This window comes from Cucurbita pepo, chromosome 20, assembly GCF_057944985.1.
Source record: "Cucurbita pepo subsp. pepo isolate OVF chromosome 20, ASM5794498v1, whole genome shotgun sequence".
Taxonomy (NCBI): Eukaryota; Viridiplantae; Streptophyta; class Magnoliopsida; order Cucurbitales; family Cucurbitaceae; genus Cucurbita; species Cucurbita pepo.
The window spans coordinates 745,456-773,453 of NC_141817.1; the positions used below are offsets into that span (position 1 = coordinate 745,456).

At 36.1% G+C, this 27,998-nt stretch overlaps 6 protein-coding genes and 3 non-coding genes across 11 annotated transcripts; 5 read left to right on the forward strand and 4 right to left on the reverse strand.

The window, feature by feature from the left end:
- The first annotated feature begins 670 nt into the window (after positions 1 to 670).
- Positions 671 to 5,781, forward strand: LOC111783300 (kinesin-like protein NACK1). Of its 2 annotated transcripts, none has more exons than XM_023664223.2 (15): positions 671 to 854; positions 1,099 to 1,502; positions 1,596 to 1,685; positions 1,782 to 1,882; positions 1,971 to 2,087; positions 2,161 to 2,242; positions 2,330 to 2,397; positions 2,502 to 2,561; positions 2,650 to 2,774; positions 3,113 to 3,311; positions 3,396 to 3,506; positions 3,588 to 3,680; positions 3,785 to 4,729; positions 4,823 to 5,145; positions 5,234 to 5,781. In XM_023664223.2, exons 2-15 carry the CDS (start codon positions 1,265 to 1,267, stop codon positions 5,559 to 5,561), a joined length of 2,880 nt encoding a protein of 959 aa, XP_023519991.2. In that variant the 5' UTR covers positions 671 to 854; positions 1,099 to 1,264; the 3' UTR covers positions 5,562 to 5,781. The 2 variants fall into 2 exon arrangements, with proteins under 2 accessions (XP_023519991.2, XP_023519990.2); XM_023664222.2 differs by having other exon boundaries at positions 1,213 to 1,502.
- A 238-nt stretch (positions 5,782 to 6,019) lies between these two features.
- Positions 6,020 to 6,857, reverse strand: LOC111782628 (non-specific lipid-transfer protein 2). Its single transcript, XM_023663411.2, has one exon. It carries the CDS (start codon positions 6,583 to 6,585, stop codon positions 6,313 to 6,315), a length of 273 nt encoding a protein of 90 aa, XP_023519179.1. The 5' UTR covers positions 6,586 to 6,857; the 3' UTR covers positions 6,020 to 6,312.
- Positions 6,858 to 9,876: 3,019 nt separating this feature from the next.
- On the forward strand, positions 9,877 to 9,957 carry TRNAL-CAG (transfer RNA leucine (anticodon CAG)). Its single transcript has one exon. It is a non-coding gene; the product is annotated as a tRNA-Leu (tRNA).
- Positions 9,958 to 10,230: 273 nt separating this feature from the next.
- Positions 10,231 to 10,311, forward strand: TRNAL-CAG (transfer RNA leucine (anticodon CAG)). The gene has a single exon. It is a non-coding gene; the product is annotated as a tRNA-Leu (tRNA).
- A 243-nt stretch (positions 10,312 to 10,554) lies between these two features.
- Positions 10,555 to 12,007, reverse strand: LOC111783221 (uncharacterized). Its single transcript, XM_023664122.2, has 2 exons — positions 11,729 to 12,007; positions 10,555 to 11,038 (listed from the first exon to the last, which is right to left on the reverse strand). Exons 1-2 carry the CDS (start codon positions 11,952 to 11,954, stop codon positions 10,776 to 10,778), a joined length of 489 nt encoding a protein of 162 aa, XP_023519890.2. The 5' UTR covers positions 11,955 to 12,007; the 3' UTR covers positions 10,555 to 10,775.
- A 3,544-nt stretch (positions 12,008 to 15,551) lies between these two features.
- Positions 15,552 to 18,496, forward strand: LOC111783108 (uncharacterized). 2 transcript variants are annotated; one of them, XM_023663992.2, is made up of 5 exons: positions 15,552 to 16,828; positions 17,290 to 17,442; positions 17,650 to 17,748; positions 17,811 to 17,969; positions 18,049 to 18,496. In XM_023663992.2, exons 1-5 carry the CDS (start codon positions 16,241 to 16,243, stop codon positions 18,184 to 18,186), a joined length of 1,137 nt encoding a protein of 378 aa, XP_023519760.2. In that variant the 5' UTR covers positions 15,552 to 16,240; the 3' UTR covers positions 18,187 to 18,496. The 2 variants fall into 2 exon arrangements, with proteins under 2 accessions (XP_023519760.2, XP_023519761.2); XM_023663993.2 differs by having other exon boundaries at positions 15,571 to 16,828; positions 18,052 to 18,496.
- A 970-nt stretch (positions 18,497 to 19,466) lies between these two features.
- Positions 19,467 to 19,540, forward strand: TRNAI-UAU (transfer RNA isoleucine (anticodon UAU)). Its single transcript has one exon. It is a non-coding gene; the product is annotated as a tRNA-Ile (tRNA).
- A 375-nt stretch (positions 19,541 to 19,915) lies between these two features.
- Positions 19,916 to 21,737, reverse strand: LOC111783713 (uncharacterized). Its single transcript, XM_023664632.2, has 3 exons — positions 21,353 to 21,737; positions 20,360 to 20,856; positions 19,916 to 20,247 (listed from the first exon to the last, which is right to left on the reverse strand). The coding sequence occupies exons 1-3, from the start codon at positions 21,512 to 21,514 to the stop codon at positions 20,175 to 20,177; spliced, it is 732 nt and encodes a 243-aa protein (XP_023520400.1). The 5' UTR covers positions 21,515 to 21,737; the 3' UTR covers positions 19,916 to 20,174.
- Positions 21,738 to 21,853: 116 nt separating this feature from the next.
- LOC111783006 (nuclear poly(A) polymerase 1) lies at positions 21,854 to 27,916 on the reverse strand. Its single transcript, XM_087120850.1, has 12 exons — positions 27,084 to 27,916; positions 26,898 to 26,975; positions 26,662 to 26,769; positions 25,278 to 25,340; positions 25,009 to 25,170; positions 24,461 to 24,574; positions 24,307 to 24,369; positions 23,885 to 24,214; positions 23,608 to 23,772; positions 22,600 to 23,496; positions 22,398 to 22,471; positions 21,854 to 22,170 (listed from the first exon to the last, which is right to left on the reverse strand). Exons 1-12 carry the CDS (start codon positions 27,198 to 27,200, stop codon positions 22,128 to 22,130), a joined length of 2,214 nt encoding a protein of 737 aa, XP_086976976.1. The 5' UTR covers positions 27,201 to 27,916; the 3' UTR covers positions 21,854 to 22,127.
- Between the last annotated feature and the right edge of the window lie 82 nt (positions 27,917 to 27,998).

Consider the following 27,998-nt stretch of genomic DNA (forward strand, 5'->3'; position numbering starts at 1 on the left):
ATCATAATTATTTCTCATTAACTACTCTACCAGTGCTACCTAACTAATTATTTTACTCATAGTTACTAATTATTTTACTCATAGTTTAAATGTCATTGATCACAATCACATTTTCTTTAAAGGGGCCCGTCTATTAACGAGAGCAACTATGGTAGATTGAGGGACTCTCGTTGGAGGCTGGAATGCTAAAAAGTGGTTCCAATCACCCTCCATTATTTTCATTTGATGCCAAAAATTAAAAACTTAGAACTAGACGTCATCATTAGGGGAGAATAAGTTACCCAAACGCCGCCGTTTCATTTTTTATTTTTTAAATTTTATTATTTAAAATTGGCATGATTAATAATAGGGTTCAAAGAGAGAGAGAGAGAGAATGAAATGTTATGGGGGTGTTTTAGCAAGACAACTTTATCTTTTCTGTGAACTATATTAAGAATACAAACGGTTATATCTTGAAACCGGGTCCCACTCGACTCGACCAATGTAAAAGAACCACACTCCTGTAATAACAATAACAATTATTAAAAAAAAAAAAAAAAAAAAAAAAAAAACTATTTGGAGAAGAAAAATAATAATAATAAACAAAAAGAAAAACTAGCCGTTGCGTCTATTGGATTCAAATCAATTGGTCGTACTTTCATTTCAGAGACTCTCTCCTCTCTCTCTCTCTCTCTCTCTCTCTCTCTCTCTCTCTCTCTCTCTCTCTCTCTGTTTTTCTCTATCCAAAACCCTAACAAGGCAAGTTCCAAGCTCTCTCTTCTGTTGCTGCGAATTTCACGGCCGAAGAGTTCGATCTGAATCCTGAGTGTGTTGGCCGTCTAAGTTGCGTTGATCAGATTCGGCTCCAATTTAATGTGAGAACTTCTCCCACTTTTCTTGAATTCCGATTGGTTTTGTTTCTGTAGAATGCTTGTTGTATTTCTTCCATTTCCTTCATTTTATGCTTATAGAGTGAGCGTAGGAGAGAATGAAAATGCCTGGTCTGCAATGTGTTTGATTAAAATACATCACAGTCCATGTATGATTTTTTGACATTTTTTGAACTTCTCTTTGCATCGAATTGACGCATGATTTTCTTCAAATCTATTCATTTGACAGATAATTGCGTTTGGTTATAGTAAATTCGCCTCATGATCTTCAAGCTACAGCCTGATTTTCTAGCATTTCTCGAGAAGTACGTCTAGAACTTTAATCAAATCCCTGCTTTTTCAGTTTTTTGGTCCGACTGTGAAGGAGAAATAGGCAGCAGATATTAAGAATCACTATGACTATCAAAACTCCTTCAACACCAGCTTCGAAAACAGAGAGGACACCAGCATCAACACCTGGAGGACCTCGATCTAAGGAAGAAAAGATCGTTGTTACTGTACGGTTAAGACCTCTGAGTAAAAAGGAGCAGCAAGCGAAGGATCAAATGGCATGGGAATGCATTGACAATAATACGATTGTGTATAAACCCCAGCCTCAGGAACGTCATACTCAACCCGCCTCGTTTACATTTGGTACTAATGGCATCCGATCATTGTTTTCATGCCATTTTCTTTATTTCTTTCCCAAAGATTGTACTAATGGCATCCGATCATTTGTTGTGGCAGATAAAGTTTTCGGTCCCACTTCTTTGACCGAGGCAGTATATGAGGAAGGAGTAAAGAATGTTGCCTTATCTGCTCTAATGGGAATCAATGGTAATTCAAAGAATTATCAGTTCATTTTTCTTTTTTTTTTATCATTCAACGTAGGTGATTATCCATTCAAATGCCGTATATTGTTCTATGTCACAGCCACCATATTCGCCTATGGGCAAACTAGTAGTGGAAAGACATTTACAATGAGGGGGATAACTGAGAAAGCTGTTAATGATATCTACAAACATATTAGTAATGTAAGTTTTTAGTGTTCTGAATCGAATTATTTTCTGCTAGCATTTTGTACCTTAAGTAAATCATCAGGTAGCTTTGGTTTTTTGACAGACACCCGAGAGAGATTTTACAATTAGAATTTCTGGACTGGAAATATACAATGAGAACGTTAGGGATCTATTGAATACAGAACCAGGTCGGAATCTAAGGCTTCATGATGACTTAGAGGTACTATTCATAATTACATGTGTAAGGATTAAACGTAGTATGCTCCACCGAGTGAATATTGCTCTTTATGCAGAAAGGTACAATGGTTGAGAAATTAGTAGAGGAAACGGCGAGTAATGATCAACATTTGAGACATTTGATTGGCGTCTGTGAGGGTATGAACGCTACTGTGTCCTCACTCAAGTTTGCTTAATGTCCTCCATAATACACTGCTTTACCATTAGCTCAATTTTACTTTGTAGCTCAAAGACAAGTTGGTGAAACGGCCTTAAATGACTACAGCTCTCGGTCACACCAGATAATAAGGCTGGTTAGTTTTGTGGAAATTATGCGCTTTTGATGTTCTTATCTGAAAGCTTTTCTTTTTCAGCTTTTGATTGTTCTTACCATAAATGCTTTTGATTGTATATGCAGACAATTCAAAGTACCCTACGAGAGAATTCAGATTGCGTTAGGTCTTTTGTGGCAAGCTTGGTAGGAATTGCTTTTACATTTTGTTTATCTACAATCTTGTACTTTTATTTCACTTTTTCTTGGACTTACTAATTTTAACGTTATGCAGAACTTTGTTGATCTAGCTGGAAGTGAGAGAGCTTCACAGACAAATGCAGATGGTGCTAGACTGAGAGAAGGCTGTCATATTAACCTTAGTTTGATGACGCTCACAACTGTAATCAGAAAGCTAAGGTCAGAATCTGTTTCGTGAAAGATATTAACATTCACTGTGTCTGATATTTTCTGTATGTAATCCTTTTGGAATTTTTTTTTTTATTGAGGATGGTTGGGAGGGAGTCCTAAATTGGCTAATTCAGAGAATAATTATAGATTTATAAGTAAGGAAGACAATATCTGTTTTAATGCTAATTGTGGGCTTGAACTTTTACGATACGTAACAAGTTAAAGCGGACAATATCTATTTTTAAACCGTGAAGCTGACAACGATACAGCCAAAACGGACAATATCGGCTAACAATAGATTTTCGCGGTTACAATATTGTGTCTGAAGTTTCTGTTTATTGTTGCAGTCTCGGAAAGAGAAGTGGTCATATACCTTATAGAGACTCGAAGCTCACCCGCATACTGCAGCATTCACTTGGTGGAAATGCACGAACCGCCATTATATGCACATTGAGTCCAGCCCTGACTCATGTTGAACAATCGCGGAATACTTTGTACTTTGCCACCCGGGCAAAGGAAGTGACTAATAACGCCCAAGTTAATATGGTAATAACCTTATTTATCCTCACCATAGTTTTAACATATGCTTACGTATTTCCTTTAACTTTTTATTTGAAATTTTTTAAACAGGTTGTATCGGACAAACAATTGGTCAAACATTTACAGAAGGAAGTTGCCAGGCTAGAAGCAGAACTGCGCACTCCTGAACCAAAAAAGGAGAAAGATTTTAAAATCCAGCAGGTAGCTTACACTTTAATTTGACAGTTTCTCGACATATAATTGATTGAATCAACCAGAACTTAGTATTTGATTAAAATCCAGATGGAAATGGAGATTGAAGAATTAAGGCGACAAAGAGACCTTGCTCAATCCCAGGTCGACGAGCTCCGCAGAAAACTTGAGGAGGACCAGCAGGTCTCTCTCCTACCTCCTTATACTCGCTGACAATACAATTCTCTCTAACAATATATCACGTTCCTTGAAGATCAGAAAATAGTAACAGCCATTGTTATTTTCAGGTTTCAAACCCAATTGAATCTGCCCGTCCTCCAGTGAAGAAGTGCTTGTCCTTTACTGGGACATTGTCTCAGAAACTTGACGGCAAGGACTTTGGCCGTGGTATGATATTAAGGCAGTCTATCATGCGACAATCATCTACTGCTCCTTTCACACTTATGCATGAAATTCGCAAGCTGGAACATCTCCAGGAACAGCTTGGGGAGGAAGCTAATAGAGCCCTGGAAGTATTGCAAAAGGAGGTGGCTTGTCACAGACTGGGGAACCAAGATGCAGCAGAAACAATTGCCAAGTTGCAAGCTGAAATAAGAGGAATGAGGTCAGTCCGTTTAGAACCAAAAGAGGTTGAGGTTGGTAGCGTTATTGCTACTAACCAGAGTGTAGGTGCTAATCTAAAGGAAGAGATAACACGGCTTCATTCTCAAGGTAGCACCATTGCCAATTTAGAAGAGCAGCTTGAAAATGTTCAGAAGTCAATTGACAAGTTGGTAATGTCTCTACCAACCAATTATCAGCAGTTCATGAATGAATCAACCCCCAAACAAAAAAGTTATACCAAAAAGAAGAAATTGCTTCCTTTGGCCTCAAGTAATGTTGCCAACCGCCAAAACTTTTTAAGATCGCCATGCTCACCTTCAACAACTTCCCAGCAAGTACTGGACTCCGATTTTGAAAATAGACCTCCTGGGAATGATGATGTATTCTCACCTGAGACTCTGCACGAGTCTGAGAAAGGGACTCCAACAAAGAGTGAAGAAGGTGGAGATGTCTCGTCAAAGGAGAGCACTCCTTGTTATCGAAGATCAAGTTCTGTGAACATGAAGAAGATGCAAAAGATGTTCCAAAATGCTGCAGAAGAAAACGTAAGAAGCATAAGAGCATATGTTACAGAATTGAAAGAACGTGTGGCTAAACTGCAGTACCAAAAACAGCTACTTGTTTGTCAGGTGTGCTATAATTGTTGTTTGAATTTCATCCATAAAATTTTTGCATTCATTAACATCACTAAGTCTACATGTTCTTTTCCACGTTGTATGTAGGTCCTTGAGCTGGAAGCAAATGAAGCTGCTGGCAACAAATTAGATTGTGATGAAAACTCATTTGAGCAGGATGAGGACCAAGTTCCGTGGCATGTAACTTTCAGGGAGCAAAGGCAGCAGATTATTGAGTTATGGGATGCTTGCTATGTCTCCATTATTCACAGATCTCAGTTCTACCTTTTATTCAAGGGCGACCAGGCTGATCAGATTTACCTGGAAGTAGAGATGAGGCGCTTAACATGGCTGCAGGAGCACCTAGCGGAATTTGGCAATGCTAGTGCAGCTCTCGTTGGAGACGAGCCAACAATCTCTCGCTCGTCAAGGTTTCTTTTCTCTCCTTTCTTAACGTTTGATCAATCAATTGGAATGATTACCGTAATTTTTCCTTCTCCATCTTGTTCTTCTATGTAGCATAAGGGCATTGAGACGTGAAAGGGAGTTTCTTGCAAAGAGATTAACTTCACGTTTGACAGCAGAAGAAAGAGATGCATTGTACATTAGATGGGAAGTACCTCTTGAGGGGAAACAGAGGAGAATCCAATTTGTAAACAAACTCTGGACAAATCCTCACGACCCTAAGCATATTCAGGACAGTGCTGAGATAGTGGCAAAGCTTGTTGGGTTCCGCGAAGGTGGCAACATGTCCAGGGAGATGTTTGAACTCAATTTTGCTGTTCCTTCCGACAAAAGACCATGGATTATGGGATGGAACCCAATTTCAAACTTCCTTAATCTGTGAGAAAATTCGTTTTTCTTGTAAATAATCTTCTGATTCCTTTCGTATGTCTTGACTAATTTTGGAGCTTTCCTCCAGAATTCCTCGTAGATTGTGTCTGAGATAGATCGGAGACAATCGATTCACTAATTCCAATCTGAACAAAAGAATTTGATTTGTTTTACACGTCGTTCATTAGGTTGTAACTGTTTAAGCCTACCACTACCAGATATTGTTTTCTTTAGACTTCTCTTCCGAAATTTCTCTCGAGATTTTTAAACGCGTTCGTTAAGAAAAAGTTTCTACACCTTTATAAAAGAATGTTTAGTTTCACTCTCCAAACTATTGTGGGATCTCACAAGATTAGTCGGGTAGAGGTTTGCCTAATATTAGTTGCTTTTTTCAAGTAAATAACTTTGGTAGCAGTAGTTCATAATATAGTTTGAGGAGAGGATTCGGGTCTTGGGGGAGGTAGGAAGAGCTTTGGTCCAAATCTGATTTGCTATTACAAACAATCATCAGAAGCTTGTACACATAAGATGGGGGATGTGATAAGAGCAAGACTCAACACAAATACTCCCCATTTCTTCAATAACTACAACCCTCTCTGATCTTACTACAAACACTGGACAGATACACACTGAAGTCAAACACACCACATACACAGATTATGTTTTAGCTAGTAATCAATCAAGCACATAACAATGGACGCAGAACAGTGTAGAAAATGAGAGAGAGAGGTCCCTTGAGTGGGGGGAGGGGAGGGGACCAAATCCTAGCACTTGGGAAATGGAGTTCCACAAGTGTTAGCAACTTTCCTGGCATTGGGTGAGGCCACAAACTTCCTTAAGGTGGGGTTCTGCATGTACTTGCAGAGGCAGGGCTTCTGTTCCTTAATCTTTGAGCAGCAGAGCTTAGATGGCGGAACTGAAGATGTGATTGCACTCACACAGGAGCTCAGTTGCAGTGGACTGCATGTCACTGCCACTGAGACCTCCGCCATCATAAACATCACCAATATGCTCACTGCTATCTGTGATGCCTTCATTTTCCCTCTCAGAATACTCTTGAACTTTAGGTACTGTGATAGAGAGAGAGAGATGTGGAATGTTGGATGAAAATGGGTTCATTTGCTTCTCAATTTATAGCCTGAGAGCAAGAGATCATGGTCACTTGGCATGAACAGAAAATTGCCTCAAATTTTGGCTACCAATTATCAAAGACCTCTGGTGCTACCCATTGGGCTTCTTAATGATAGCAGCAAATTTCCAAGGGGCAGAAGCTCCCTGCCTCCGTCCTCTCACGCTTCTACCACAAGTACAGAGGAAGATGAATGAACGGCCATCCCCTCATCATTATCAAACAATCTTTTTCTCTCTGTTTCTGTTTTGATTATTCTTTCTTCCTTGTGTTTTTTTCCCTTTAGATCATTGCCATGAATGAAGCTATGGAGCCCAGTTGTTGTAATGGGAGTGTGGTTTCTTTCGGTGAGGTTGATGGGAGTCATTGTTACATCCTCCATCCATATGAACAGTTCTTCTCATTCAGCAGCCACATGGAATATCATCATTCAATACACCTCCTTTCTTTCTAAATTCAACAAAATCCATCAATCAAACACTCTTTCTTCTTTGTTTTTTTCCCTAAAACTACTTTTTCTTTGAAATTTTCAACTTTCCTTTTAATCAAACACTTGAATGCACTAGAATTCAAGTTGTTACTCAATTAATTTAAGTATATATACTCGTTCAAATGGTCAAAATTTTAAATCTAAAAAAAAAATTCAATTTATGAAATGAGAGTTTTCGAATGTTATTTATCTTATAGGTTTGTATAGTATGGATTATTAAATGGGGCCTTTAAGATCATGATAGATAGCCAACTTTAGATGTGCATGCTCACTTGATTAACAATCATCGTACGGCTCACAATCATGAGCTCACTATCACTAAGCAGGCTCCCAATTCTCCACTATATTTTCCTTCTTTCCCTTTTCTCCATTATTGTAAACATAGCTATATAAATATTAATTTCATTTCCAAAAACTTAATCCACTTTTGGGCTTAGTATGTGGGCCAACTTCTCAGCCCATTTCTGTGTAGCCCATTTCTGTGTAGCCCACTGGGCTTCATTTTTTCTTTTGTTGGTCACAATGAGTTAGAAATTTGCAGACGCTTACTTTAGCAAATTGAATTGTGACAATTAAATTATATTATTTATTTTCTATAACCTCCCAAAAACATTAACTAAGAAAAATATTTAATTTAATTGTAATTTTGTATGCACGCTTAAATATAATAAAACTCGATCAAAAGATAAGAGGTTTAAATCTCTTTACTCTATGATGAACTCTACCAGTAAGAAAAAACGTGAGTTTCAAATAATAACTCTGTCAACCAAACATAGACTCGAATTTAATATCTTATTTAATATTAACTTAAATGATCTACAATATTTAAATACTCTACTTGAAAAGAATTCCATTTATAAAATAAAAAAGAGTAAGATATGATTTAGGGAGCAAAATCTTATAATGTTCTTACGTGGGTAGATGTGATTCCCTCTTTTTTTTTTTTTTTTTTTTTTTTTTTTAAATAAAAATAGATAAATTTCATCTGCCCATCAGAAATTCCCCACTAACCCAAATTATTGAGGTTTAAATAATTAATTGAAGTCCCCATTAAGTAGTGTTGATGCCACCCAAATCCAAATCCAAATCCAAATGCTTTATTATTTATTATTTCATACAAATATTTTAGTGCAATTATTGAAACATTATCAACCCTTCCCCATTTGCTTTGCTTCTTTCATTCTAAACATACGACCAATGTATATTACTTTATTTTATTCTCTTGAACCAAAAATATTTTAAAAAATTTCAACTTTTCATCGAATATTACTTAAATATTCGACTTGGACACTCCTCGCGAGAAAACAATGGTTGACTAAGTAGGAACCGTATGTAATAGCTCAAGCCCACCACTAGAAAATATTGTCTGCTTTTGTTCGTTACGTATCACCGTCAATCTCACGTTTTAAAACTCTATTAGAGAGAGGTTTTCACACCTTTATAAGAAATGTTTCGTTCTCCTATCTAATCGATATGGGATCTCACAATTCACATCCCCTGAGAGCTCAACGTCCTCGCTGACACACTGCATGGAGCATGATTCTGATACTATTTATAACATCTGAAGCTCACCACTAGCAGATATTGTCCGTTTTAGCCCGTTATGCATCGCTTTTAATCTCACGGTTTTAAGACGCATCTTCAAGAGAGAAGTTTTCACGCCCTTGAATATTTCGTTCTTCTCTCCAATCAACGTGGGATCTCGTAGAGTCTCTCGTAAAAGATGTAAGAAAAAGAGTGGAAGTAAGAATAATTATTGATTGGAATAATATAATGGGTGGTGCTTTATTTGTATGGTGGTATTGGTTTGACAAAGAAGAGTGGGAGAATAATGGAAACAAACACCTAACCATGAAGCATCCACTACGACTCTCATTTACACTCCAAATTCTGACACCTTTGCCTCCCAAATTACGAATTCAAATCCAATAATTAATGGCCCCTTTACCCACACAAAAAGAGTGCACAAATGTCGAGCTTTCAACGCTATAAAAGCAGAGCCCAACATGGAGGAGAATGAAAAAGAACTCAATTGGGTCTCTTCATTCTCTCAAACCCATCACAAAACACACTCAGTTTGGCTCTAATGGCGAGGCTAATGAGAGAAATTGGCAGTCAAAATGGCAGCTTTGGCCTCGCCGGTGACATTTATTTGCTGTTTTGGGCGGCTCTGTTTACACTCTGCATAATCTCCACCATAATTTTCTCTTGCTCCGACGGCATGTCAACAAAAGACAGGAATTCCACGGCCGACGTTGAGCTTTATGGCGCCGGTTGCGCCGCCGGTTGCGGCGCTGGATGTGGTGCTTGAAAATTAGAGACCCCTTTTTGTTTGTATCATTTTTTTTTTTTTTTTTTAATATTAGATGAATTTCAGAGGCAATAAATTATGTCTCGGATTTTCAAAGCCATGAGAGAGAGAAACAGAGAGAAAGAGAAAGAGACACCATTTTTGTAACATTTAATTGTGATTTAGATGCAGAGTTTAGTGCTTCTAATTTGTTTTTATATTTTTTATTACCAAAATTTAGACGTCCAATATTAATTAATTATTCTTGTGTTCTTGTTCATTTGGCAAGAAATAATATTAATTAATTTTAGAGGTAATGGGAGGATTGGGTTGCGTGTCCCATTTGTTAAAGAGAAATTAGGATGATTAAAAATTTATTAATTGATATATTTAGTGTAAACAATAAGTCAAACAAAAAAGTCAAGATGGTCGAGTTGGTCTAAGGCGCCAGTTTCAGGTACTGGTCCGAAAGGGCATGGGTTCGAATCCCATTCTTGACAAATTGTTTTTGCCTTTTCTGTAAAATGTGATGGACAAAAATTAAATGATTATCATATATGAATTTTAGTTTAGAACACTTGAATATCAGTCATATACTTTGAAATTTATAAATTTTTTTTGATAAGTAACAGTTTACATCATGTTAATAATTTAATATCTATCAATTTTGCTGTATAACACATTTAGTCTCTAATTTTATTGATCTGTACTTCGAAATATAGATAAATAAATCTTAATATTTATAATTTTTAAGAAAAAGTCAAAGTCAAGGAGTCAAGATGGCCGAGTTGGTCTAAGGCGCCAGTTTCAGGTACTGGTCCGAAAGGGCATGGGTTCGAATCCCATTCTTGACAAGATTATTTTTCCTTTTTTTGGGTGCTTGCATTTTTATGCCTTGGTTTATGTTCAAAGACCACTCTATGCTTTCCAAAGAAAAAGTTTAATATACTATTCTTTTGTGACATTTTGTTCTTATTTCAACATGATTTCTATTAATTTTAAGTTTTAATTTCCTTTCTAACTTTTTTAGGTTAACAAGATCAAAACTCAAAAGTGAACAACAACGAGCGAGATGGAGGTGGCGAGGATAACATCGGTGAAAAAATAATGTTATGAAGCTACAATAATACATCTCACATCCCCACAATCATTCTACAATAATACATTATTGCAAATATTGGCATTAAAAGACATAAAGCATACAATTCCCCATGTAACAAAGTTCACCAAGTTTGGAGTATAGGTTCCCATAGACCAACCTGAATAAGCTATCAAAATTTGACCATTTTCACCCAAAAATGTATGATCTAACATTAACTTATACTCTTCTATCTTCTTCCTCACTGGGATCCTCCTCCATTTCTTCATCAGTTTCATTCAACTCACCACTTAAATCTGAATCATACTCTTCATCTTTAAAATCTTCAACTTTTCCAGGCATTCGCTGCCGAATTTCCTTCATCAGCTCATCATCAGCATCTCCGTGCTTACCTGATAGCTTCCTCTTCAAAATTGCTTCAAAAATTGTTGGTAATGACTCGACGTCACCCTCGTAAAATCTATCAATTTTCCTCTTCAGCTCTGTAATCACAAAAAACTTACTGTCTAAGATCGAATCTGAGTGTATCTATTGCTTTCATTGCCTTTTAAAAATAAATTAATCATACTACAAAAAAAAATGAACAGAGTTGCAAATGAACTTCATGTCAATGTGAGCAATCTAGAAATACCAAGCTCTTTACACAACTTTGGGGGTCAATCAAGGCTTCCTTAATCATGAAGTTGTTAAAACACTTCACTAATCGCTTTCTCTCGCTGATCTTTATACTCTTCTTTCACTTAATTGCTTTGTAGTAGCAGTTATTTTCACATCATTCTCGAAATATTGATTATTCAAAACTTATCTCTAATTTGATTAAGAGCACTTTCAACATACATTAGAACCAACAAAACAAAATGAAATTTTATTGCAGTTGTTGTTAATTAGTTTCTTTAACAACGATTCTGAACACATCTTATCTAAAATTTCCAGTATTAAACAACTTATACATAAGAGGAGGATATCATTCAAAATTTCATAGGTAACTACTATGTTATACTAATATTACAAGAACTCAAACTATTAAACCGCAGAAAGCAAATATAAATATAATACGATAGAAGATGATCCATGCTTAGAAATACGAGAATATAATTAAATCTATTTGAAAAATCTTTTCCTAGAAAGAAAACACAGAGAACTTTGACAAACAGCATTCAACTATATTTTACCTTCGTTACTGACATCATCGTCGACGAGAGAATCCTTGTTTTCAATCGTTGTTGAGTTCAATCCATTGTACTTGTCATTCCCGGACGAGTAACATCGCGATTGGGACGCAATCGAAACGGAAAATGGAGGTAGTAATGGACCAGAGCGCAAGGTTTGAAGCAGAGGAGAGATGGAAACCCTCCGAGAACAGACAGTGAAGACAGCTCCCCATATAGCTCGTTTCATGGCGTTCCTTAGCAGTTCTAGGGTTTATCCCCATTTTCTTCGGGGTTTATGACCGGAGAAACAAACACGCAAGAACTAACAATAAAATAACCGTCCAATCAAGTGGGCTGCTGTTTATGTGGGCCGAGGCCCAACCAGATGAAATTGGGCCATTCTAATATAATATTCTAATGGTTTCATAATAATTTCTTTAAAATATAATGTTCTAGAAGGCCTAAAATAATCACCTTCATCTAATTAATTAATTAATATTAATAATAATAAATAAATAAATAAATAAATAAAAAGTGGGTTGAGTCAAAATAACATTAAAAAATTAATGAGGATTATTCTGTTATGTGCATTCCGACATGAATAAAAGGCTAAAAATGGCTTCGAGTCCACAAAACAATTCAATTTGTTTAGGGCTTTTTTTAAATATATTTTGTGTTTCTGAAAAGTCTTTAGCTTCCCGATGCAAACCCATTATTCTTACTTCTTTATAAATCAACCCCAGCTTCTGGTAGAATTCCTACTTATATGGAATTTTTAAAATAATCAATTTTTATTTTGGTCCCTTCACTTTTACAAATTTTAGATTTTGACCTTTAAAATATATTTTTTTTGTTTACCTAAATTCTTAAATTTTTTAAAAATATAGAATAAAAGTTTGGTAAATTATAGAAATTGGTCACTTTTCTCTTGGTTTTTATTTGTTTGCCCATTGTTTTCCTCTTTATTACATTTTGATAAATCTAAAGAACGTCAATAAAGTTTGAAAAGGAAAAAAACATAATCATCCATTTGGGGTGGGAGAAAAATGAAAATTACTTTTAAGAAAGGGACTAAAACGCAATGGAATAATTACATTTTGACCCTTTTTTTTATATTCAATTTGATGGAAATAATTTTGTAGGGACTTATTCATTCATGGTTCAATTAATAATAAAACAAATTGAGTTTTTTTTTTAATATTCATAAACTTTTCCAATAAAAAAAATATTAAAAAATATTGTTACCGACCCTTGAGATAAAAATGGTTAATATTTTATTTCAAAAATATTTTTAACTTTCGAAAGATTTCCAAGAGTTACCTTAATACGTTTAGAAAATTTTAAATTAAAAATACTCATAAACTTTTCAAAAGTAACATGGTTTATTTATATGTTTGGCGATAATAATTTTTTTTATTTTTTATTCATAAAAGTAAGGGTGATTGATCCTACTTTTAAATATAATATTAACTACAAAAGTATTTTTGAACTTTAAATATTTTTAATATATTTTGACGATTTTCATCAAAAAAGTAACGATATAAATATTTTTTATATTTTTTCTTAAATTCAAAAATATTATTAAACAAATTTAAAATTTACGAAAATTTATAAAACATAAAATTTATGAATATTTTTATTAATTTAATCGATAAATAATATATTAAATCAAAATTATTCACATTCAACGAAAAAAAAAGTCAAAAGGATCTCTAAACCGCCTTTTTCCCGTTGAAGAAAGTGCCGGTCCGGTCCGCTTCCGGTTTATGACACAACTTTCTATGTATGAAATTGTATCGTGATTTTAATTCCTCTCCCCCACCTTTCTAAATTTCATCACAAATTAATATATAAATATATCTTAAATAATTGGTTTAAATTTTTTTATTTATAAACATTTTAATAAGATTATGAAAACATTTCATGTGATTTTAAGAATTCATTTATTCAAAATCAATAGTATATAGTTGTGATGTCATATTTGATATAAAATAAAATGTCATCTTCTTATACCATTTTTAATTATTGGGGTGGTTGTTGCTCGTTGATTAAAAGCCAAGCCATAATTGTTATTAGTTTAAAAAATAATTAAAAAATTAAAGTTAGATTGATTTGGTTCTTGTCATAATTAATTATTTAATTATTTTTAAAATTTTAAAAACATAAATTATATTTCTGAAACATAAATTTTAACAACATAAATGATTTTGTTCCTTTATTAATTTTTTTTTTTTTTTTTTTTTTACCCTTTAAATTCTTATAATAACAAGTAAGTCCTTATACGATGAAGTTCAATTATTGAATTATAAGTCATTTTCAACCTTCAATATTTAATGGGGAAAATATAATTAAAAATTAATAGAAAAAATAAAGTTGTGTCCAAATTAATATAAAGGGAAATGAAAAAAAATAATTGTAGCCTTCACGAAAGCCTCTTACTAGAGTTCTATATCTAGACCCATTTGTGATATAAAAAGGTTTTAAATAATTAATAGAAAATTTATTATCAATTTACTTTTTAACTTTTTATTAACTAAATTACATGCTTTAATAAATACTAAAATATTATTTAATACATGGAATATTAAAAATGTATAATAGATTTATAATCCTGAATTTTTTAAAATTAATTATTTATTAAATTTAAATTTAAATTTTAAGTGGAATATAACTCAACATAAATTTTAAAATTTAATGATCTATCAAAATTTGTAACTTAACCAAACTGATGTCACATCAAAATTAATTATAAAGACGTGTAATAACGTTGTTAATTACATAAAATTTAACCAATAAAATATAAATAAATGCCATAAGAAAATAAAAACATAAATAAATACTCGTAGCTAATCATTTTTTCCTATCCAAATTGAATTTAACTAAACAAATAATTAATTTTGTTTAACTTAATTTAAATATTTAAATTTCTAATTTATTAGGGATTAACATTAATAATGGAGCTTATTCACAATTATTAAGTGAAATGATTAGAATATAGGATTTTATGAGTTTAAAGGTATAATTTGATGTGGAAGAGTTGATTATGGGTACTTAATTGGGTTTAAAATGGCATGTTTTTTTTGGTTTTAATTATGGATTATCATTGTAATATATACTCTTTGAAGCCATAATAATTATGTCCATTTGAGAAAATGGAAGAAAATGATATCCAATACACTTTTATATTCTTTGTCAAATTTATCTAAATAATTTAAAAAATATTTAAACTTTATATTCCTATTTCAATTTATTAATTCCAATTGTCTCTTCTAAGATGGAAAAGCAGAATGTAAGAACACAATGATTCAAGCATGTAGTACACTGTTTGGTTCCTTCACATATAAGACACATTTTGAGTCAAAACAAGACAATCTTCACATGATTTCTATTCTTCTTCCCCAAATAATCACAATGCCAATTTTTAAATTATTAAATATTTTCAATTTTAATGTTTGAAAATTGTTGGGATAAAATTACCCGAAGGCTCGAATTTGAACATGATAGAGGCCCGAGATCAATGGACAACACTAATAAGCTCACTTTGAAAAACTCAAGGTTGTGGCTTAAGAGGGTATGAGTTTATGTTAAGAACGAGTACAAATGAGTAAAATATAAAAGAATTAAATACTGATAATAAAATAAAATATACTTTAAATTAAGATATAATATCTAAGATATATAATATATCTCATCATAATGACATTATTTTTTTTCTAGAAGAATCAAATATTTTATTAATCTAGTAAATAGGCATGAACAAATCTTCAAAATTATCCGAATAAGGAATACACAATTAATGGAGTCAGCAAAAATGTGTCTAAGAAAATAAAGAAGAAGAAGAAGAAGAAGAAGAAGAAGACATCACAACCGTCCATTTACAGGAAAGATGAACAGAATCCCGAAATGAACATAGAATCCTTACAAATTTTGACCCTGTGACTTTTCTGGTGTTCCTCGCTTCCATCCATGGTGACCCATAGATCTGACTTTTTGCAGAGCCTACCAAATTTTCATGACCAAAATACCCTTTTCTTTTTTATTATTATTATTATTATTATTTGATTTGATAAGGAAGCATCAATTTGGCTTAGAACGCAAAAAAGTGGAAAACCCAACAAAAAAAAAAAGAGGAAAAAAGTTGTTCACAGGTTCCTGAGCCTGTGAGAGACTGCTCTCTCTATGATGCCGCTTACCCACAAACTCTAACAACAAGACAAACAGAGCCCACCTAACAGCACCACCACCACCACCACCACCACCACCACCACCACCACCTCTCTTTTTAATCACTAATTTCTTCCCCTTCTTCTTCTTCTTCTTCTTCTTCTTCTTCTTCTTCCTCTTCCTCTGCGTTCAAATCTGGGAATGGAACAAAGAGATTCATTAAACTAAAGTTCTTTAAAGTTTATGCTTTTCTCTCTTTCAACTCAATTCATTCCCTTTCACTTTCTGTTCTAAAACCCTTAAATCGCCTCTATTTGTTTGTTTTTCCATTCACTCCTTCTTCTTCTCCAGTTTCCTTGTTTAAGAATCATGCCTGTTGCTCCACAGACTTCTACAATTGGTGAACACATCAATTTGAGAAGACCCAGAAGCCATTTCAGCCAACCCATTTCAGAATCAGATCCAAACCCATCAATCCCTTCGATTATTCAATCCACTCGCTGCAAATCCACCATTTCTTCTCTTCTTCTCTCTACCTTTTCCAATAATTCAACCACCGCCGCCAATGAATGCTTACCCTCTTCCATTGCCACGAACAGGAAGAAGAATAACTTTTCTTCTGCAACTTTCAGGAGACTCGGTTGCACCAACGCTGCTTCTCAGCAGGTATCGGTTCCGGCTGTAATTCGAACTTCAGCGGATTGGGAAAAGAAGAAAACGAGGAAAAAAAAGCAGAAGAACTCCAAGAACAAAACCCATCAAGGAATTGTTGATGCCTCTCATTTTCATCCTAATTCGAGTACCAATTCTGCTAGCTGCTTAGACGCTCAAGATGTTTGGTGTGGCCCTGGAATTGAATTCGCCGCAGATGCGGCTGCTTCTGTGGACTGCGTTGTTGCTAGACGGCATGCTTCTGGAAGGGGAAAAATCGATTTGGAGAAGATTAATCAGAGGGAGGTACTCTGTTTTACTCTGTTTTTACTCTGTTTTAATATATATTTGAACCTCTTTCTCCTCTGTCGATGTGACACTGAGAAACAAAAACCCCCAGGTGGGTTCTTGTTGTTAAGCATTCGTGTCGATTTCGTAGCTAAAGAAGCATTTTGGGTGTTTATTTTATTTGGGCTTTTCTCATTTTTTTTTTTATAATCGAACTTTATCGTTTTTGTTTCTTTTCTTCAATAGGGTTCCTCGAAATCAGGCTGAACCTGTTCGGCTTCCATTCTTGTAACTTGTTTGATTCCATTATTCTTCGTAAATCTGAGTATTTAATGCAAATGGGTATGCGTTAGATTTGAAATTTTCCGAATGAAATCTTCATTTAGGGCTATAAAACGAGAAATCACCTGTTCGTAGTTGATTATTGGTATCAAACTCTGTTCATTGCGTTTTAACTTCCTCTACTTCTACCATGACAGCGTTCTTCTTTAGGAGGAAGACGAACTGTGAATCCCGAGACCCTTTTATATTTGGATTCTGATTCTGATCTTCCAACTGCTCGAACATTTGAACTGTCGCGGAGTCGATATTATCGCCATGTTCGACATCCATCCCCTGATGGCCTTGCCGAGGTGAGCTATCATTTGTAAATATAAGCTTCAGTTGAAACAACCACTTTGATAGGATTCGTTGCTGTTCTAAAATTATAAGTTTCAGTTGAGTTCTATGTTGGTCGTGTTCATCTTGTCATTCTATGTAATTTTGAAGTACCATAAAGGCATCTCTGTTTCACATTGATCATATGAAACTGATTAGCTCCCCTGATACGTTGTTAGCAGATTATGATGTTTCAGAGCGGGTTGCTGATGGGTGGAAGATTCGACATACACGACCAGTTTAGGGAATTGCGGCTTGATGTCGATAACATGTCGTACGAGGTTCGTAGCTTTCCTTCCTGTTCTTTCTTGCTACAATGTGATACTCACACCTCTTTGAACAGGAGCTGCTTGAGCTCGGTGAAAGGATTGGGCATGTCAGTACTGGGCTGAAAGAAGACGAGATGGGAAGGTGCATTAGAACAATGAAGCCCCTTGCTGTAAATGAGCTAACAACAACTCACTTGCTATCTCAAATGGATCGGAAGTGCAGCATCTGTCAGGTGAAGTAGAAGCGTTTGGTTTTGCTGGATTTGATTACCCCAAATTGTTGACAGCCTACAATTGTTGTGTTGTATCAAGCAGGAGGAGTATGATCCAGATGATGAAATGGGTAAGCTGGAATGTGGCCATGGGTATCACGTAGAGTGTATAAAGCAGTGGCTTGCGCAGAAGAATGCGTGCCCGGTGTGTAAGACAGCGGCGGTGGGCCGTGGTTGAATGGTTAGTTCATCAATGTGTAGCACTTATTCGACTCAACCTGCTTGCTTTTCTCCTCCCTATGTGGTGTATAGATTTCATTTGCCTTGTTATATGAGCTAAAGCATTCGTTCATTTGTGTGAAGCTGCTTCCTTTTCTGCTTATAATTGATATGATGGGCGCCATTTTGTTGTTCCTCAGTTGTCTAGAGATTTCATGTAATGATTTTGGATTGACTTGATTGCATATCTTTAAGACCTCAAGGTTCAATGCCTGCCTTTCTTGTGTTCTTCTGGGTACTCAAAAAAATGAAAGAAAGCCCTTATCCAACTTATGAGCATGTAATGTTGTAATCTGATTTCACTATAGCAGAGCTCTGTCTCTCGTGATTGAGTTGACGGTTGAAAGATTCCCATTGTCGAATTTTTTTTACCTGAAAAGTTATATGTTATTTAAGCCGTTTTGTTGTCTTTTGTTTGTTTTCACTTTTTTTTTTAACTTTACTTTCAAACTCTCTTTCGAAAATCTCTCTAAAACGGGCTAGAGGCTTGCCTTGCCGTAGGCGATGCGATCCTAAATTGGCTCGACTCACTTAGGGTTAGTATGTTTTGTTTACACTTGTTATTGCAAATGGATTAGCAATAACAAGCAATGGGCCAATGGGGTCGCAGGAACATTACAGGTTTGTGCAGGATCTCTTGTAATAGGTCCATTGTAAAAGGTTGAAGGTTTTAGAGTGTAAGATCGTTGGTGGTATCAGCTAAGCCCCCAATCCTCCAACTTCAAGAATCCATGAGCAATTGAGGATTGATGCAAGACCGAGTACTATATAGATGCAAACTCATTGTTAGCAGATATTGTACTCTTTGGCTTGTTAGGTATTGCTGTCAACCTCACGATTTTAAAACGCATCGACTAGTGAGAGGTTTCCACACTAGAATGTTTCGTCCCCTCCAACCGATGTGAGATTTCACAATTTACTCTAATTGGGGTTCAATGAGTAGGGAGAGATTTTCACACCTTTACAAGGTATGCTTTGTACCCTTCTCCAACCAATATGGGATCTAACAATCCATCCCTTTGGCTACCAAGCATCTTCGTTAGAACACTGACCGGTGTACTCTGACATCATTTGTAACTGTTCAGGCTCACCTCTAGTAGATATTGTTCTCTTTAGTTTTTTCCTTCCGGGTTTTCCCTCAACGATTAAAATGTGTTACTAGAAAGAGGTTTCACACCCTTCATTCCCCTCTCCAATAGAGATGGGATCTCACAATAAAAATTCTTGAAAAAGTCAACAGGTCCTGTAGCTTAGTTGGTTAGAGCGTTGGTCTTATGAACTGGAGGTTGCGAGTTCAAGCCTCGCCAAGACCAGTTGATCTTTTTTTTTTTCTTTTTTTTCTTTTTCTTCTTTCATAGTTCATTGTGTTATTTATTTGTCACGGATTGATATGAAATAATATATATAAATAATAAGGATCTTCCTATTGACCACCATTAAAAATTTGACAGCTATTTATTTTCATTTTAAAGAAAAAATCTCTATTCTTTCTCCCGTTCTACATTCCTCTCCTTGGTTATAAATGATGATCGATACAAGATGTATATCAACTAATTAGATTAAGCGTCGATTTTAACCATATTCATACGGTTGAACTTATAATTATATAAAATGAGTTAGAGTTTAAAACTATTTAAATTGGACTAAAAACTCTCTCTCTCTTTCGCCCCCTCTCTTGGGGACTCAATGTGGCCTCAAAGTTATACGATGGGTGAAGGGTTATTTCATAACGGTATAAACTATGGTTTGCATAACATTTCAAGGTATAAAAGTATAAAACAATCTACATATCAGGTACCTCATAGCCCAACACTTTGATCATACAAGTAAATACTAGCACACATTCAAGTAATGCCTGTGGATTAAATACAAATTAAAATTTTCTTTCAATCTCTTCCTAAACACAATTCTCAACTCAAGCAATAGCTAAAAGTATGCAGAGCCATTTCAATTGGAAGTCATAATGTGACCTTCGAGTAGAGGAGAGTGAATGCAGGAGTTCGCGACGAAATTGTTTCCCCTGACCCGAATCGATTCAGAACATTCGTTTAGAAAACCATGATCAATATGCAAAATCACAAAGCCAGACAGATAAAAATCAATCAAGTGTATGAAAGCAACAGAGTACTCACCCTGACTGACCGACAGATTCAATGTCTTTGTTGTTCACTTCTTCCTTTTGCACATATCCATAAGGATCATAGCTGGAAGTTCTTGTAAAGTCCAAGAAGTAAAGAACAAATACTATCAGGTAGCAACTGAAAAACATTGATAGAGGTCCAAAGATCCAGAGGAAGAAAGGAATTGCGAAATAGAAAGCTCGCAATCCGATCGACCAAAATAAGCTTCCTCGATTCAAGATTGCAGCAAGATAGTCCTTTCTGCCTTCACCAGCAGGCAATGTGACTAAGAAGCTAGCATGAGCATAGTATCTAATAGATTGCACATTGCAAAGAAATGCAACGAGGAAACACAGCAAAATGTAACGGTACTTTCCAGTACTTGATGTGCTGCCCACAAAAACACTGATCAATGAGCCGACGGTGATCGTCGTCGTAGCCATAAGCGTCGAAGCCATGATGTTGTTTCGTATGGTTTGGACTCCAAGAACAGCATTCTTCTCGGGGTCCTGAACATGATCACTCGTAATGTAGTCAGCCATGGAAGTTTTCTCTCTCTCCTTCTCCACCTCCACTGAAATGGGAGGAGGGGACAAGATGACTTCTCAATTGACTTATTCACTATACTTTCTGAACTAATCAATTGTATATGATTTAGAAGGCACGAGGCAGAATAAGTTTCTCAACATGAGGGAGGGAACACGATTAGAAGTACATGTGGAATCTTAATGAAATGACTCGAATTCTTCATCTAGACATGAAGTGAACAGCTTAAATCTCTATCCATAGAGGAATGAATGTTTGCAATCCGACAGATGTTGGTTAGTAGATGATTTTAGATGAAAATGAATGAAGAAAGATCATGACAAACCAAAATCCTCAAAACTACACAATAATGCTATCAGAGATATCAACAAGACATCAGATATCAAACAAGAGAAACAGTCCTTGAAATGAGTTGACACACAAAATGGAAGAAAAGAGTCCGAGAGGAGAGACACTCACTGAAACAATGGTGGCGACCCATTGCCGGCGGGATTCAGCGTTGATTCCAATGACAGTTCTTTTAGGACTCCGGTAAATGGTGATTATCAGCCAAAGATGGTATCCCACCAGCACCGTAAAACCAAGCGGAACCATCACATATTCAAGATGTTTCATTTCCATCCCACTTCAGCTCAGCTCCTGCAAAGTACCAAGTCTCTCTCTCTTTCTCTCTCTCTCTTTCTCTCTCTCTCTCTCACACAACTTTTTGCTTTCCCTCAAGTGCCTTGCAAGCACGTCCCTTTATATCATTGTCATACAATTGAGAATGTGGGTTGAATAAAAGAAAAAATTTTATAAGATTATTCGTCACAACAGAGCAAGAGAAACACATTAAAATATAGTTGAAGTAACAATCGAACATGAAACACGAGATGCAAGTCGCGCAACGTGCACCACACCTAAGTGCTCCATCTAAAAGTAGACACATTTTTTTCGATACAAAATATGAGAATTTAAATCTTCGATAATAAAAAAGCTATCATCTGCATTAATACGGTAGAAAAAGGAGGCATAAACCGACTGGTACATTTGTAGAATTGTTGGCTACGTAGAGGCCTTCAAGCCGATTATGCATACTACATACAAACTTAGACCATTTTTTTTCCTTTTTTTTCTTTTTCATATCATTAAGGGTCAAGAGTTACATGAAAAGAAAATCGACTGGCAAGACATAGCCTGATACATGATAGATTAGAAGAATGCTCTCACAAACTGCTTTTGGAAGAACCCTTGTTCACGAGCTTTTACCAGCCTTGCCCAAGGAAGTGAAGCTCAACCTGCAATTTGGAGGAAGAAAAACTAGATTGAATAGGCCATATTGACAATGACAAGGTGTGGTCATAACCCAATAAAGAAAGGAAAAAAAACGAAAGTAAGAAGAAGACTAGAGATGTTTAAGACAGCAACCCATGCCAGAGAGGAGGGTGGGGAAAAGAATACAAATATTTTAATCAAATGTCAACCATTCTTTATTCCGTGTAGAATTAAGACAATTGGAAAGCACCTGATGATTGGCTTTCGCTCAGCCACGGGTGCACGAGTGGTCCCAGTTGACGATAGCGCCACTACTTCAGCAGGCTTAACATAAGAAATTAAGACTGTTAGATCATAAGAAAAGTAACATGACAGAACCCCCCTCAGGCATTTTACAACTATATGCTACCAAGGCAGAAGTAATATAAAGTTTTGGTCAAAGTATATACAACCTCAAGCTCCTCTAAGCCCCCATTGGAATATGATCTTGAGGTCAGGCGTGCTTCATTGCAAGATGTCATAGGAACTACTACGGAAGATGTCTTTGCAACCGAAGACGTCATGGGGATACCTTGCCGCGTGGCCCCAAAATCTATAGCTTGTTTTGTATAATCAATATCATCGAGCTCTTCAGGCTCACAAGGAAACTCTTGGTGAGAGTCGTATGAGCCAGACAGAATCTTTTGAATTGCCAGCTTCTCTGCTTCTTTACAGCTTGGTGTATCAGTAGCCGCAGCTTGGTCTCCATTATTCTGAGAGGAAACATCTGCCAGATTTTCTATGTTATTTGCACTAGTGGGAATAGAATTCACATCCTTTATGGAGCATGAGCTAGTGGTGCTGATTTGGCTGACTTCGTGAACTTCCACAGGCTGGGAATGAGCAGCAGCCAAGGACTCTCCATTTCTCAAGTTAGTATTTGCATTATAATCAATACGCCTTCTTTTCCTTCTATCATCTACTCCATCTAAACTTTCTGTAGCTTCAAATGGCCTGTCTACTTGAGTGCTATCAGAAGCTTTTAGTTCCAAACTACGCCTACTATCCCAAGTCATTTTTGATGCACGCGAAGGTCGAACTCCACCCGGAAAAACGAAATTTGGTATATTCCTCCTTTTCACATGTGTTACATAAATCTCCATCCCACGCTTTCGCATTGTATACATGTTGACAGAACGTTTAAATTCATCGACTGTCAACCTCATATCGAACTGTTCGCCCTCACTTGCAGGAACTCCTTGTTTTCGCTGCAAACCCATGAAATAACAATGGTGGAAAGGTCTGGATTTGTCTGAAAAATCTCCTGGATGTGGATGGCACTGAAGCATGTTATACGTATGTCTCTCAATCTTGCATCAACGCAAAAGCCAAGTCAATCTCTACTGATAATAAAGAAATGAGTTCGAAATTTGATAAATGCTAGGAAGGCCGAAAGTAGACAGCTATGAATACAATTTCACCTTCAATGTCAGTTGGCGAAGACGAGATTCAACCCAACCTTTCCAGTTTCTTAGATCATCATCATTTTCTGCAGTAATGTCAGTTTGTAAATAGTTTTTGTACGCCTCGAAGAAGGGGTAGGGCTCGAAAAGTGTATCCCAATCGGCCTTATTTTCTTCCATAACCTGATGACATTTAACAACCATCAAACTATAATTAGAATAAAAACGTGAATCCAATTAAACTCATTGTGCAAATTCCTAACTGGGGACAAAAGATGTCATTGCAGAAATGCACCTCACAAATATCATGTCCCCTCTGAAATTCTTCAGTCATAATACGCAGAGTGCTTGATGAAACATTGTAGCTAGAATTCATGCAAGGATAAGCAGGAGTAATGATAGGCATTAAATGGAATCTATCCTTCGGATTTCTCCTTGGATCCCAAACTGGAAGTCCAAGAGATCCTTCTTCATTAGCACAGAGCATGACTGGATTTGGCCAGCGCCACTGGGTGAAGACCCTGAAAAACCGAGACACAAGCATATTTGGCAATGCATTGGGATATAGTTGGCATATGCGAGCAACAAGCAACGCCCAGTTTATTCCGCCAAGAAACCCAGAAACCTGGTCAAGGTATAAATTAAAAGTCAGGTGATTGTAAGAAATCTTTGCATAAACTTGGAAGCAATCCACTTTATTAGACATCTGTACCATACATTGGAATAAACACCTCGGCGTTTTGCCCAAAACCTCATGCATCTCAATGTTGTTCGAAAACTCTGCACTTCATAAATTAAGCAATCTTTAAGAATGAATAAAGTTCAGTGACAAAAAGAGAGAGGAACATCTAGGCAAGTTCTGATCCTCAACCTGAATATTTGGAACTAATCGCAGAACTCGATCAGTAACTCGACAACCATTTAAACTACGAACTGTCTGTTCATCTGCATTCTGTAGTATCGAGTCCTGAGATATATCCAAGTCCTGGTCCAGAATAAAAAATTTGAAAACAGATTACATCAACATCTATCTGTAATAGAAACTTTACAAAGATTATAAGCCATTTTTGAACTTCAAGGAGGCAGCTGGGGAAGATGGAATAAGAATCCAGAGTGAATTATATAGAATGGAAAAGAATCCGAAAAATCCACCCCAGACTCCTACGGGAGGCAGCAGTGGGGAATTTTCCGCAATGGGCGAAAGCCTGACGGAGCAATGCCGCGTGGAGGTATAAATAAGGCCTACCGGTCGTGAACTTCTTTTCCCAAGAAGCAATGACGGTATCTGGGGAATAAGCATCGGCTAACACTTTCTAGAAGTCAAATTGCAAATCATCAACAAAAATTTACTAAATCTATATAGTACGGCATGGCATCAGTACATCATAATCATGAAATACTAGAGAGTGGGAGACTTACTTCAGGAATAACCCAAAGTGACAATTTCGCATAGAGAAGATCAATAGAAATCCCGGAAAACTTAAATTTCATCACAGGGACATGAGCATCAGGCACAGGGTGCAACTCAGATACTTCTGGCATCTCTGACAGTATTTTATGTAGCTCACCGAAAAAGTCTTCCTACAGCCATGAAACAAAAGCATTATTGAGTCTACAAAGCTAATATACCAGAGTATATGCAAACTTAGTTCACCACAAATATTCATGAAAATGAAAGCTAGACGCACTTCACGTGTTGCATGTCTAGGTCCCACACACAGCGTATCAATATCTGCTCCAGGGCCATGCACCTACAATATAATCAATAGATACCTCATAAGGAGGAAAAAAAAAATTACAACAGAATTAGAGATTCAAGTTCTATGCTAATCATTTGCAAGTAGAAAGAAAAAGCGGCAACATACATAATAAGGAAGGATCTGGTGTTTTTACTTTTTTGTTTTCTTTTCTTTTTTTCAATGCCACTTGGAAAAATATTTTGTAATGTCCCGGGATTGAGGGTTAGCTTTAATACATTAGACTAAAACATACTTGAGAAAAAGCTTTAATGTAAAGGTTTAATTTGTAAGCTTCCACAATAACTCAGAAGAGAATACAAGTTCAAGAAAAGGTTCCATAGTTCTCTTCCCACACAATGGGTTGCCATTTCAAAGAGAATACAAATTTAACTTTCGTAAAATTCATGATGCATACAGCCCAAACCCATGAACTTCACCTGAACCAGCACACTTACATCATGCCCACCGGAATTTTAACACACAAGAAACATTATAAAAAAATTGCATTACATGCTTGCACCAACAGTCTGCTCAAAAAGATATGGTGATGTAAAAACTCTATTTTCCATGAATATCCACACCTCTCTCAGACGATAGAGCAAATAACGACAGGTCATAATGAAACTACTCACAGCGACCTTCATAAAAGATGCATCTGAAAAATATACCTTCTAGCATGGCATCTGAAAATGATGTCTATATTCAATCTAACCAAGAGATAGCCTAGGGTCCAACACTTTTTCATTTTTTGATATTGGTGAGTGTTCAGATAAGCATGAGTGCACATAGACTATTCTGACAAGACAACCACTAGATCTATTACATTTAGTTGCCAAGGTAACTTGTAGGGTTTTAAATCCTAAGTAGGTGACTATAATGATTTGATCTTATTTCCTCTAAGCCACTTACTATTTGCATGGACCCTTACTAACCACTAGGCCAATCCATGATGGTTAAACATGCCAGCACATTAATCTAAGTAAAATGTTAATTATATTAGCTTAAGACTACCTTTTATTCACAATAGATTTGATCATCATCAGATGCACACAGCATGTACCAAAAAAACATACAAATCAAGGAAAATTGGATGAAATGAACTGTGAAAGGATGATAATCAACATCATTGTGTCATTAGAGTATGAACTTGAATAATTCCAAATAAGAATCAAATTTCAGCCTAGCTACCATACTAGCACATAGCACATCATATGTTATCATCTTAAAGAAAAAACTAACACGAAAGCATTTATCTTGAAGAAAAAAAATGTTAGCACATAGCACATCAAATTCTCAAAGAATAAAGCTCTCGAAGAGTAAAACAGTTCTGTACCCCTAAGCGATATGAACCGAACGTGAAAATCTTAGCATTGGCTTCTTGTACCAGTTGCTCATTCAACCCCTTTGCACGACTAATTGTTTTAACCCAAATCTTCACAATCTGCTCCATGTACATAAAATACAACATCAAATATATGAATGTTAAAAATTCAAGTAAGCATCCCAAACCGATATGAATCACTATTTTCTTATTTTCCACTTCTCAAAAGCTACCAAGGGTGGCCTAACCTGGTCTAGTCTCCCAAGAACTTCCTCTCTACTCACGGCTTCCTCCTGACTTTCGTATAATCCAGCATCTTGCAGATACTGAACCCTCCAAAAAAAAAAAAAAAAAAAAAAAAACAGCTAAGTTAAGGAGAAAACACAATACTTGCAATAAATGATACTTCTCAAATGGAAACAACAACCCAGAACCTTTTCGAGTTCGCGAGTCTTTATCACATCATACTCCGTCGGCCCACTCAACGAAATAGGATCAGTAATGCCTAATCGCTGCCCGTTATTCCGGCCACTTAATGCAGGGCTCCCCATACGTAATTAACTCGCAAGTTTAACAGTCTCGTTTTTTTCCCTCTCTCACTCTCTCTTGTATTAAGAAAAAAGGGATGGCAAGAGCGTATTGCTTGATGATAATTTTTTACCAAAATTTTCCCCTTTTCTTTTCTAGTTTTTCATACCTTTTCCCCGTAGAAAATCATATCAAGAAAAAAACAATGAGAAGATAATCTTATAAACGTCGATAATACAATACCGGGACGGGAAAATCCATTGACATGGAACCCAAAGCTACAATAAATTGAAACTATAAAAGAGAAGGCGATGAGAACAAAAAAAGAAGTTGAACCCTAGTCTGGTTTTCTTATAATATGTGAATAAAGAACAGAGTACAAGACCGATGAGGCCCAAAATTGATACAGTAAACTGAATCCCGACGTGAGAAGGAGAATCAGAAGCAGCAAACGATGATCGGACACGAAAGGAACAAAAATCGGGGAGACATCATGTGCAATCAGAACGGCGAGGGGCTTCGCTTTCAGAGGTTGTGCGAGTGGAAATCCTTTGGCGATCACAGTCAGCAAAGCTCAAAAAGATCCACCTTGGTAATAGAAAAGAGAAAGGTGGTCATCAATGGAGCCATCCGAGAGGGGACACGGAGGGAGTTATGGAGACAGAGAGAGCTCCAGAGAAATCCCGAAAAGAGAATGGAAGTGGGGACGATCCGGCTCGGCTCGGCTTTGGCCTCTGCCGCCCTTATGAATATATATATAAATTTCCAGGCCTTTCATCATTATTATTTTTTTTCTTGCAAAAAAAAAAAAAAAAAAAAAA